At 42.9% G+C, this 12327-nt stretch overlaps 1 protein-coding gene across 2 annotated transcripts in view; it reads left to right on the top strand.

Moving 5' to 3' along the window:
• Window positions 1–613: 613 nt before the first annotated feature.
• Window positions 614–12327, top strand: part of LOC118358153 (anoctamin-1-like) — a 63569-nt gene continuing 51855 nt past the window's right edge. Inside the window, exons 1-2 of one of the 2 annotated variants that reach the window (XM_052480103.1) lie at window positions 614–1001; window positions 4541–4713. In XM_052480103.1, the coding sequence (XP_052336063.1) occupies window positions 4606–4713 (108 nt within the window). In that variant the 5' untranslated portion in view covers window positions 614–1001; window positions 4541–4605. Of the gene's footprint in view, window positions 1002–2245; window positions 2600–4540; window positions 4714–12327 lie in introns of those variants that run through there. The other variant, XM_052480102.1, reaches the window with a different exon arrangement.

Here is a 12327-nt window from a genome sequence, read left to right as displayed (position 1 = left end):
TAAAGTCACTGTTGCAGAAGCTTTTGGTAGGAAAATCTATGCAGATGGCCTCATTGTCCATTGATTATTTGCATAAAATAAGGCCATCTGCTGAATATGACTTTTTTTTGTTTTACGAATTACATCCGTATTTCCATTCCATTTCCCATCAGTATCTTCAACATCTTAAACAAGACTGTATGCAGACACAGGCTACTTTTTAGAGAACAGGTGGTTGAATCTAGATGTGAATTATGCACAATATAATACTTTTTTATGCATGTGCATTCACTTTAGTTAGAAGTCTCAGGTACTCTGGCTCTGATCTGAGAACAGCTGGGAATGCCATCATTTTGGTTCTCATTCCCTGCTTCATAAGAGTCCCTACACGCCCAGGCGGGTATGTGTGTGCAGAGATTACATTTGAAAACATTCCTAATGTGTTGTATTGCGTTTCCTACTGGCATCCTAAGCCTACCTGATATTGACGTATCATTATTCTGATTCACAGACTTGCAAGACAATTTGTAAGCTTAATTCAATGCCACACTCTGTAGGTTATTGTTTGTTGTGGCACTAAGGTGACGACGACAACTTTACATTTCCTGATTCTCGAGGAGGGAGTCGCAGGGAGGTTGCGAACAGGTAGACAGAGGCAGAGAGGAAGAGGCGAAGGGAGAGTATTTACTCCGCTCAAAATCTGTCCGCGTGAGATGAGCCTTTTTTGCATGGAGGTCTATAAGAGAGTGTCGAATTAGGTCATATTTCATCAAATAGAAGTTTTGTAATGTTTAGGCTTTTACACATGTATTGACATAAGTGAATGCAAGTGGCATTCTGGCAACTTTGAGAAAAACTACTTAGACTACGCGTGTGAACAACAGGCACAACTATCTGCCCTCTCGTTGCCTAGAATGGTCCCACCTGATCGTGCTTGCCCCTAATAATTGAGGAAATGTATTTCCATTATTAGAGCGGTCAGACGGGTATCTTGTCATTTTAACAGATCATCTTTGACACAGGTGAGTCGCCGACAAATGTGATACCGGAATAATTTGGGGAAGTGCAGTTTTGTGTACTTGTGTGTCTTGACATCATTGCTTTATTGTACTTAACTAAGGTAGGCCTAATTGCTGTCTTTCAGTAATTTCAGTAAATGTTGTTTGGTTTGAACAAGGTGGTTCAAAGCCCAGATGCGCCTTCTTGTCCGGGTGGGGGTTTCCCTATAAAATACCAGTTTTTCCCTGTGTCATCCTGGTAGCCTAATTGTAAATAGTATACTTTCCAGAATGTTTTTAAAACTGATTATCCACATGTAAATATAGGCCTAACATCGTACACGGATATAGGCTATCAAGTGTGTTTTTGATCACGACGAACTATTGCTGATTATCCACATGTAAATATAGGTCTAACATCGTACACGGATATAGGGCCATCAAGTGTGTTTTTGATCACGACGAACTATTGCTACATATTAAAACACGTTTGAAATATTTTGTTATGGAGATTTACATTTGTACCATGATGCGCCTGACAAATTTAAGCATCATACAGAACGAAGTCGTTTCAACTCAGGCTGCGTAAAATTCAAATTCCGCGGGTATCGAGAATGTCCCGCATAAAAGTTAGATATAGTGGGCGATTGGGCATCTACATTTGACATGCTGTACACGTTCTAGGCTACTTCTGACATTTTTCGTGAACGCTTCATCTGTGACTGTCGCTCTGGTTTCCTATTTGAAGAGAGAGTAGCCTAAATTCATTGGACACACACAAGCATTGCGTTGCGCACGGACTGTTGTCTCCAGGTATTGACGTGGTCGTCAGGCTCGAGCTAAATGAAATGCCCTCATTTGAATTACTCTATAATGGGTTATTTCATTGAAAACATAACCATTGATTAAGTCCATTTGCTGAATTTGGCGGTTCACAAAATCAGCAATCAAGTTTTTTACACGAGTATGAAAACCTGAGTGCATGACAGTACAGGCCAAATAAGGTGCAGGTCAAATCATATAACCATATGCGCTGTAAGATGTTGCCGCGTTGCTCAGTCAAAGTAGTGTACCGTAATTCATGTATTTCAAGCATGAAACATCCCCTGTGTTTTCACACCTACCCATGTTGGAGGAGACATCAGATCGTGGCGTGGGCGGCACCAGCTGTCTCTTGCGGGTGCTCTCACAACCATATTGACCATCCTATTGATGCACTGCACTGAAATATATTACAGCTATTTTGCACGACGTGTTGTGGGAGGGCACATAATGGACATGATGTAGTTCGTAACGCGTATGGATTCGAATTCTTGTTTAGATAGATAGAGAGAGAGAGAGAGAGAGAGAGAGAGAGAGAGAGAGAGAGACTCTGTAGTAGGCTAGCCTTCGTGGGGAGGCAGGGGCACGTTCTGTGGGAAACCCATCGTTTCCATGCCTCACCACAGCATTGAGCCCACGGGCGCAGTGAAGGCATCGACTATATGGTTTTCAGAGCGTGGAGGATAGAGAGAGGAAAATCTGTTGAGATCACTGGTGTAAATAGTCTGTTCAAATGGAGAGACATGGTGATGATGATGATGATCCGATGCAAACCATAAACAGTCATGATAAAGTAACTGGTAAGTTAATGCTGTTTGATGAATGGTTCATTTGAAATTATTTTTTTTATTTTTATGGTTGCATAAGGTATAGAGCTACATTTGATGGATGGATATGCGGCAGGTTAGCGGTTAGGAGCGTTGGCCAGTAAGGTCGCTGGTTAGAATCCCCAAGCCGACTAGGTGAAAGATCTGTCCATGTTCCTTTGAGCAAGACATTTAACCCTAATTGATCCTGTAAGTCGCTCTTGATAAGTGTCTGCTAAATGACTAAAGTAAATGTCAAATGTAGGAAGGCAGGCAGGCTGTAGCCTAATATTTAATTATATGAAAGCCCACTCGATGTATTTTTTAACACATTACTTTTGCATGTTTATATTTTAGGCATTTTTTTTAGGGGGTTGGAAACGATTTATTACACATTTGTCATAATGACCATTCACTTTAAGGTTATAGCCTACTGTAATGTAGCTTTGAGAGGTTTGTTTACCTGGCTGTCAGTGCTGAGCAGTATTCCCGAGGCAAGTGTTCACCGTGTTCACACCCTCGGCTACAGTAGCTGATAGGGGAAGGCGCACAGACAGATATATTTCTGGAAGCACGACTCCATTTAAGCATGCCTTATACTGTCATCCAAACCATTCTAACTTGAATTCATAAAAACAAATATGTTAATAAATATGTTTTTGATATCTCTTGTTATATACAGTATCTATCTATGACTACTGTTGAATTATTCTACATGTTGATTGGGATGAGGAATGGAATTAGCAAAGAAAGAGGTTCTTTCTGATAAGTATGAAGACTTGATCATAGTTGGGAAATCGAATTGGTGTAATTTCATTTTGCTTTAGCTACTCCGTCACATCATATTCCTTCAGCTCTCAATAAGTTCACATAGGTTTGTTTCATGTTGATATAACAAATCAAGCATCTAAATCGGAAAAAAAGGACTTTACTATTTGGCCATTTTGATCAATACAGCATCTTTATGGAGAGATACAAAATATTTCTTTGTATCATTACTGAATATTACTGAATTGTAAAATCCAACATACCATTTTGCAGTGCAAGACAACATCAGGTCACTAGTTTTGATTGAATGGAGCTGTCAGTGTAATTATATCATGTAATCCTTCAACCTATGATGGTCCATAACAGGCTCCTGCTAATTTCAGCACACACTCCTTTTTTCTCCTGAAGAGCACCCAAGGGCCCTTATCTGTGAAGGTTATTACAAGGACTTGACTTACAGCATTTCTGTGTCTTTTACTGTCAGAAGCTGTCCCGGGCATTGCCACGGGTAGGGAAATCCTTGTGAGTCATTGCCCAAGAAAAGGCAGATACTTGGTGGAGCTCCTTTGTATTCCCTCGAAAAGGTTTTCTCGACGTAAAAGGATTCGTAATGTTTCGTGATCAAAGACCAGATGTGTACGTTGTCTAGGTATGCTCAGATATTCAAATATTTATAGAAATATTGTCATACAGGCATGTGGGGTGACAAATGAACAAAAGACCAATCGGTAAACCGAGGCAACATTAGCCTTTAGGCCATGAGAGATTCATGGACGTGCTTACACAACCAATGCCTTTACATTAGCTCTTTGGAAGAAAAAGAAAACGTTTTTGCTCAACATTCACACAACATGCACGTAGATGTTGAGTGTAAATAAACTATGGTCAGATTCTCAGTGATTATAGTCAACTATATGGGTACTTCCTCATCCACGTTGTTAGTTTACCCTAGAAATGAACACCCAAAGCATGTTGGTTATTTTATGTGGCTGTCAAGAACCTCATCAGACAATATACTGTACAATGGTAGGATGCTTATTATTCTTCTCATGCCATTGAGCTGGACAGTACACTCTTAGCACCATTTGACCTGGAAGCACATATCAGAGTAACAAATACTTACAGTATATTGTTCCATACTAATCATATCTTTTTCCCCCCTCACAGGTCAAACTTTCCTCGTACACAACCTCTCTGGTAGTCTTCTCCCTGAGTTGGAAGAGCAAGGCACCATGAGGAGGAATGACTATTATATCCCTGTATCCTGCGAGGAGAAGGCCGCTGACTTTGGGAACACTAAGGATGGTGGCGGTAGCAAATATAACAAGTATGACTCCATCGTAAGTGGTCTTCTCTACATTGAGAATTTGTATTTGTATTTTTTAGGGATCGCCATTAGCTTTTGCCAAGGCAGCGGCTGCTCTTCCTGGGGTCCACACACATGAAGGCACCTGCATTGTAATATTGTTGTATGGTGGTATTATACAGTTTGTATTGTAGATATGTAGTGGTGTAATAATGTTATATGATGTATTGTTTCATCGTTTGTTTTATGTGTATAGAATGCGTGTGCTAGTGTGTGTGCGTGTGCGTGTGCGTGTGCGCGTGTCTGTACCTGTGTGTGTGTCTCTTCACAGTCTCCGCTGTTCAATAAGGTGTATTTTGACGTGTTTAAACAAGAAATCCGATTCTACTGTTTGCATCAGCTACCTGAATGTGCACCTCCCATAGTCTGTTCTTGACTTGGGAATTGTGACTGGACTTCTGATAGCATGTCTTGTGGGGTATTAAACACAAAATCATTTTACTTTTTTTCTCTCAAGATCAAAGCATTTAATAAAGTAGTTCAACGTGTGTAAACAGCTGATGGGCATACATAGAAGTGAATCTTAGTGTGGTAAATATGAAGATCAAAACAAAGATTCCACCCATCTAATCATGGGTGGAATCTTTGTTTTGATCTTCAGTCATCATATTTACCACACTAAGATTCACTTCTGTGTATAATTACTGTATGTTAATAACCTAAAACCATTCAAAATAATTTAAAAAAATATATATATATATATAAATATATATATATATATTTTTATTTCACCTTTATTTAACCAGGTAGCCTAGTTGAGAACCACTGTGACCTGGCCAAGATAGCAATTCGACACATACAACAGCACAGGAATAAACAAAACATACAGTCAATAATACAGTAGAAAAAAAATAAAACAAAAAGTCTATATACAGTGAGTGCAAATGAGGTAAGATAAGGGTTGTTCAGGATTTAATGCAAAGTAATTACAATATAGCAATTAAACACTGTAATGGTAGATGTGCAGAAGATGAATGTGCAAGTAGAGATACTGTGGTGCAAATCTCTTCAGCACTGTTCAATTGGCTTTTATAATTTATTTATTTAACTGGGCAAGTCAGTTAAGAACAAATTCTTATTTTCAATGACCGGCCTAGGAACAGTGGGTTAACTGCCTTGTTCAGGGGCAGAACGACAGATTTTTACCTTGTCAGCTCGGGGATTCGATCTTGCAACCTTTCGGATACAAGTCCAACACGCCAACCACTAAGCTACCTGCCGTCCCATTTTGAACAAATAAATGGTGCAAATAACGAATTATCATAGGAAGTCGCCCTCATGTACTGCCCTGTGTTAGCAGTGTAGAAGGTTAAAAAGTCAAGAGTTGGTGTTCCTCTCTTGATGAGGACTACTGCCGCATCACTATGGAAACTGTATTGGGTCAAACTTGTGTACCTTCTACTGGGTCAGAGGGTCATTTGGACAGTAATTGCGGTCTTCTGCTATCTAATCACAGACACACTGGAATTATTAAGCAAGCTGATATACGCACCTAAAGCAGGCAAGAAAGGTCAAGTACATTGTTTGATACACAGAGTCAATTAAATCAGTGCGGAATGCGGATGTATTGCTATGTATCTAATGACTGCTTAAACAGACACTGATGGATGTGTGAGGACCTATTTCCAGAATTAGTTGATGTATTCATTAGGATATAAAAATGATGCAGTATTGTTATTCAGCTATCCTATAGTGACCCTACGGATGTTATGTCCAAACCTCTCCCACAGGACTCTGCTGTTAGTGAATGACAGTCAGATGGCTTAGATCTAGTAGCTATACAGCTGTAAAGGTTTATATGCAAATGTGTAAGAAGATATGCATGCCTCCCTAGATTAGAGGGCCTGTGGCTGAGTAATAACACTATTGATATGCATGCTGGTTTTTCTCACAGCACAGGAGTTAGGAGGTGGGTGGTTGAAGGAAGGGTTCTGGTTCTCTCCATTCCTGTATCTGCAACATGCCGTAACCACAACCTTATTTTCCCCTGTGAGGAGTGACCTTTGCTGTGTCTTCCTGTTCTGAGGGGGCGGAGGCTTGTCGTCCAGTGGGATGCTTGTATTGAGATGTTCTCCAACAACTAGAGGAGCTATTTTGTCTCTCGATTATCAAATAGGTTTGTTCTCCATAAGAAAGCTACGGTTTGTTCTCAACAAAAGCGATGAATTTCAAGCAAATAATTGCAGAGCAAATATTGTGTTTGGGTGTGCCGTACCAGTAGAGAGAACATACAGGTGAGGCCATTCAAACTAGAGTCCATAAAACAATATCTACACGCGTTTAGTTTGTGTTAATGCATGCAATCCATTTTTATTTTAAGTTAAAAATACCTATATCCCTATTATATATCAATGTGTGTCACTATACCTGACAGTTATTTTGCAGTAACACATCTATATAGCACAAGGGGGAAATATTTGAACTTAATATATAAATGTGTAAACATGACTGTATAGCATTGTATTCATGAACCCTTCCCCGCAGAGTATTTCAGAGTGAAAGTTGTGGTGTTTGTTTATAACATGCTATATGGCACACATTTAGCTTTTCAGATTTCAGCTGTTATCAGATGCAGTAAATTTTATTTGACAAGGTCATGAGTTCAATGTGGACAAGTGCAGTCCATTTTTGAAAGATGAAATACAATACATGAGTCATTTACACAATCCTCATCTGTAAAGCTTACATCTTTTTGATTTTGTAAAGGGGGACAATATTACCTTCATCTTTTTGATTTTGTAAAGGGGGACAATATTACCTTGATCTTTTTGATTTTGTAAAGGGGGACAATATTACCTTGAACATTTATAATTTATAATCCCTTAGGCCAGGGACGGGGGCCTCGCCGGGCCAGTTGCTCAAGGTGGGATGGGGCGAGGGCACGTTTTGACAGAGGTGACCAAGGGGAACTCGAATCTGCCCTGTTTGTTTTGTTTGTTTGCATTTTTAGATATAGTTTTGTTTTGATGTTCCTTTTTGTTTCTGTTGTACAGTACCAGTCAAAGGTTTGAACACACTGTAACGGCGTTCTTCGTTTGTCGAAAGAGAGTCGGACCGAAATGCAGCGTGGTGGTTACTCATGTCTTTAATGAAGAAAGCGATACATGAAATAACTATAACAAAATACAAAACAACAAACGGAACGTGAAATCTAATTACAGCCTATCTGGTGAAACTACACAGAGACAGGAACAATCACCCACGAAATACACAGCGAAACCCAGGCTACCTAAATACGGTTCCCAATCAGAGACAACGAAAATCACCTGACTCTGATTGAGAAACGCCTCAGGCAGCCAAGCCTATGCAACACCCCTACTCAGCCGTAATCCCAATAATTACAAAAACCCCAATACGAACCACAACATATAAACCCATGTCACACCCTGGCCTGACCAAGCATATAACGAAAACACAAAATACAATGACCAAGGCGTGACACACACCTACTCATTCAAGAGTTTTTCTTTATTTTTACTATTTTTTACATTGTAGAATAATAGTGAACACATCAAAACTATGAAATAATACATATGGAATCATGTAGTAACATAAAAAGTGTAATATACATTTAAATATATTTTTAAATGAAATAAAAATGAATAACAACACAAACAAAAGATATACAAAATCTAGTTACCACACCTTAATCGTCTAATTGGACTCGATTCTATGTACGTCCACGGTCTAGGCTAAATGACTCTATCATGGCATTTTGTCTAATGTCATATCTAGGGCGATCCCACTTAGTGGTGTGTTGCTAAGTTGATAACTACATGATAAGTCTACAGCTGTAAGGCACTAGCTTCGGACAGTCTACAGCGATGACCTATGGACCTCTGGGGAGAAACTGGTGATTATTGTAGCTGTAGAATCAAAGGGGCTTTAGGGACTATTTTCAACTTTACCAAGACTGGTATTTTACTCAGACCTTTAATTGATCCTAGTATAAATCTTCATTAAATGTTCCGTTGTGCATATGCATTTATGCTTGCACAAGTGCACATGCCAAGGGAAAGAACCAAGTATCCTGTTAGGCTGCAACCTGTTCAGTAAGAATCGGTGCCGACCTCAAGCCATATGCTAAGGGGGCCTGTAATGGTTTGACTACAAGTCAATGTGTCTTACACCATTGTAGTGGCTGGAATGACTGTTGCTGGGGGATCAGCTACCCTACCAATTTATCCAGAAATGTTATCCTACCGAAACACATGATAAGGGCAAATCCAAGTTGCATTGTAGTTGAGACTACACATGGCAAGGAATTATTATTGTTACCATTTGTTTTTGGAGGTGGAAAGACCACTGGACTTCTTTTACGACCCGTATGGACACCTCAGTGATATTTCAGATGTATTCCAAGGTTATCCCTGTTGAGGGGTTTGTCCGCTCCTCTCTGTTCTCGTGGGGAAGTTTATAACTTGATTTGTTTTCTGATCAGGCTTCCTTGTACAGTGTTGTACGTAGCATCAACTCCCCCACTGGCCTCGACGAGGCTTATCATGGGTCTGGGCCAGTATTCCTCCCCTTTGTATCTCGGGACCCCCCCACCAGCGGTTGCTGTTGGTGTCCGTGTGTAACGATGACACTGTGAGTCGAGAAGCAGGTGCAGAGGAAACGTTTAATAAAACAACAAACATGAAACAAGACAGCGTATCAGTGGCGAGATAGCATGAAAACAGGAAACGATACCGACTGAGGAATGAACATAAGGGAGGGACATATAAAGTGGAGGTAATGAGGAAGGTAATGGATTCCAGGTGTGATTCATGATGATCTGCAGGTGCGCGTAATGAAGGATGCCAGGTGTTCTTATTGATGAATCCCAGGACCAGTGGTTAGTATTCCGGCGACGTTGCGCACCGAAGGGGAGGAGCAGGAGTAGATGTGACAGTACCCCCCCTCTGACGCGCAGCTCCTGCCGCAGGACAGGGGCGACCCCGAGGACGAGGAGAGGGTCTGTCCAGACGGCGAAGGTGGAAATCACAGATGAAGTTGGGATCCAGAATGTCCTCCACCGGAACCCAATGCCACTCCTCTGGGCGTGGGGGACAGCATCAGCTAGGGGACCAGGAACCACAGGCTTGAGAAGGGAGACATGAAACGAGGGTAAAATATGATAGTGACTGGCAACTGTAACCTATAGGTCACCTCGTTGACCCTCCGGAGAACCTTGAACGGCCCCACAAACCAGGGGCTCAGTTACTTGCAGGGTAGGCGGAGTGGGAGGTTCCTGGTAGAGAGCCAGATGCGATCCCTAGCGTGGAACACAGGGGTCTCACTGTGGTGGCGGTCTGCCTGTTCCTTTTTACGGACAGCACGTGGTCTGCCTGCTCCTTTTGACGATGGAACCACTCATCAACCACAGGAGCTTTGGTCTGGCCCGGGGTCCACGACGGCTGAAAACCCAGAACACACTGGAAGGGGGTCAACCCAGTGGAGGAGTGACGCAGAAAGTTCTGGCCGTACACTGTCCATGGACGGAATCGTACGCACTTACCCTGCCGGTACTGGCAGTGATTGCGGCCGGTACTCGGGAAGTGAGGCTGAACGTGAGCCCGAGCTTCTCCATGAAGGCACTCCATACTCATGATGTAAATTGAGGGCCACGGTCAAAGATTTTGTCCTCCAGAAGGCCATAATGCCGGAAGGCTGGAAGAGTGCCTCAGCGACCTGGGGAGCAGTTGGGAGACCAGGAAGAGGGATTAAATGACATCACTTAGAAAATCTATCCACTACCACCAGAATGGTGGTGAAACCGCCAGAGGAGGGGAGATCTGTTACAAAGTCAATGGATAAATGAGACCAGGGTCGCTGAGGCACGGGAAGCGGCAGGATCTTCCTTGCTGGTGCATTCTGTGGACTTGGTTTGGGCACATTCAGATCAGAAGTTGACATAACAAGTTACATCCTGCACCAAGGTGGGCCACCAGTACTTCTCAGCGATGGAGTGGATAGTGCGAGAAATACCTGGATGTCTAGCGACGACAGCTGTGTGTGCCCAGGTCAGCAGCCGATCACTTATCCTTGTGGAAACGTAGATGCGCTCAGGAGGACAGTTCAGGGGTGCAGGCTCCCTCTCTGAAGCCTGGCAGATTTCCACATCTACATCCCAGGCATCTGGACCTACGACTCGGGAGGATGAGATTATAGGGGCACTCTGGACAGGACCCTCTCCCGAATCGTAGATACAGGACAGGGCATCTGCCTTGATGTTCTTGGAACCTCTGTGATAGGTCAGCTTGGTGAAGAAAAGTTCCCACCTGGCTTGTCGTGGATTCAGTCTCCTCGCTGTCCGTATGTACTCCAAGTTCCGTTGGTCGGTGAGGATGACGAAATGTTCCTTGGTACCCTCCAGCCAATGTCTCCACTCCTCTAATGCCAACTTCACCACCAGAAGCTCACAATCGCCGACGTTGTGATTTCTCTCTGCGGGGGACATTTTCTTAGAAAAGAATGCACACAGATACAATTAGAATGGGTTACCCTGTCGTTGAGACAAAACTGCCGCCACGCCCACCTCTGACGCGTCCACCTCAACCACAAAGGAAAACGTGGGATCTGGGTGTTTGAGCAATGGGGCGGAGGTGAAACGTCCCTTGAGGAGATGAAAGGCCTTGTCGGCTGCTGGGCTCCACACCAACCTACGAGGCCCACCGAGGAATGTACATGAGGGAGGGACATACAAAGGGCAGGTAATGAGGAAGGTAATGGCGTCCAGGTGTGAGTCATGATGATCTGCAGGTGCGCGTAATGAAGGATGCCAGGTGTGCGTAATGATGAAACCCAGGACAGGTGGTTAGTATTCCGGCGACGTCGCGTGCCGGAGGGGAGAAGCAGGAGTAGATGTGACATCGAGGCACAAACAAAAGGGTTGGACCCTTTGTACGACTTGTCAGCAGCCGCGTTGTTAGTAGATTGTGGTTCAAAATGCTCTGTGGCTGTCGTGGCCTGCCTTTCACCACAGTGTCCGCGTGTGGCAACTGTTCCAGTACCCTCAAACTTAGACAAGGATATTTTTTGGTGATATCGCACAGTGTTTCACCAGTTTCAATCACCGGGTCAGTGGCGGGACTGACGCCGTTAGTTTCATAGAAAGGGGTTTCAGTCCCTCTCAAAGCGGAAAATGTATCATCGGAAGCAGAGTCCACTCTGAACGTTGATGCTTTGTTTCCTGAGACGGCTGCGTTGCTTGCGGAAGTGTCTGAAGGACAAGAGAAGTTCATCTTAGCTACAGTATCGCATGACTCCAAGGAGGAGGGAAGTTGCTCACTCACAGAGACTGCTGGCTCAAAATCATGAAAATAATAGTCTATCAGGTTTGCTGACTGAATGTGACAAGATATCGTAATATCGGCTTGAGTCAGATTCTACATCAAGAGGTGTCAATGTATTTTTCCCAAGGGGTCCTGTAGACAGATACTCCTTGTGGATGACTGTGTTGCAGCCAGCGTTAGGAGAAGACATTGTGGTCAGTGGAGATGGCACGGTTATCTATGACCATACCTGGTTGGCTTTCCAATCCATTCGTGGGCTCAAACGATCCATCAAGTCTGCTCCGAGTACCAGGTGTTCAGTTTCGAAGCTG

This window comes from Oncorhynchus keta, chromosome 2, assembly GCF_023373465.1.
Source record: "Oncorhynchus keta strain PuntledgeMale-10-30-2019 chromosome 2, Oket_V2, whole genome shotgun sequence".
In the NCBI taxonomy this organism is placed as follows: domain Eukaryota; kingdom Metazoa; phylum Chordata; class Actinopteri; order Salmoniformes; family Salmonidae; genus Oncorhynchus; species Oncorhynchus keta.
This window is presented reverse-complemented; position numbering and strand designations above follow the sequence as displayed.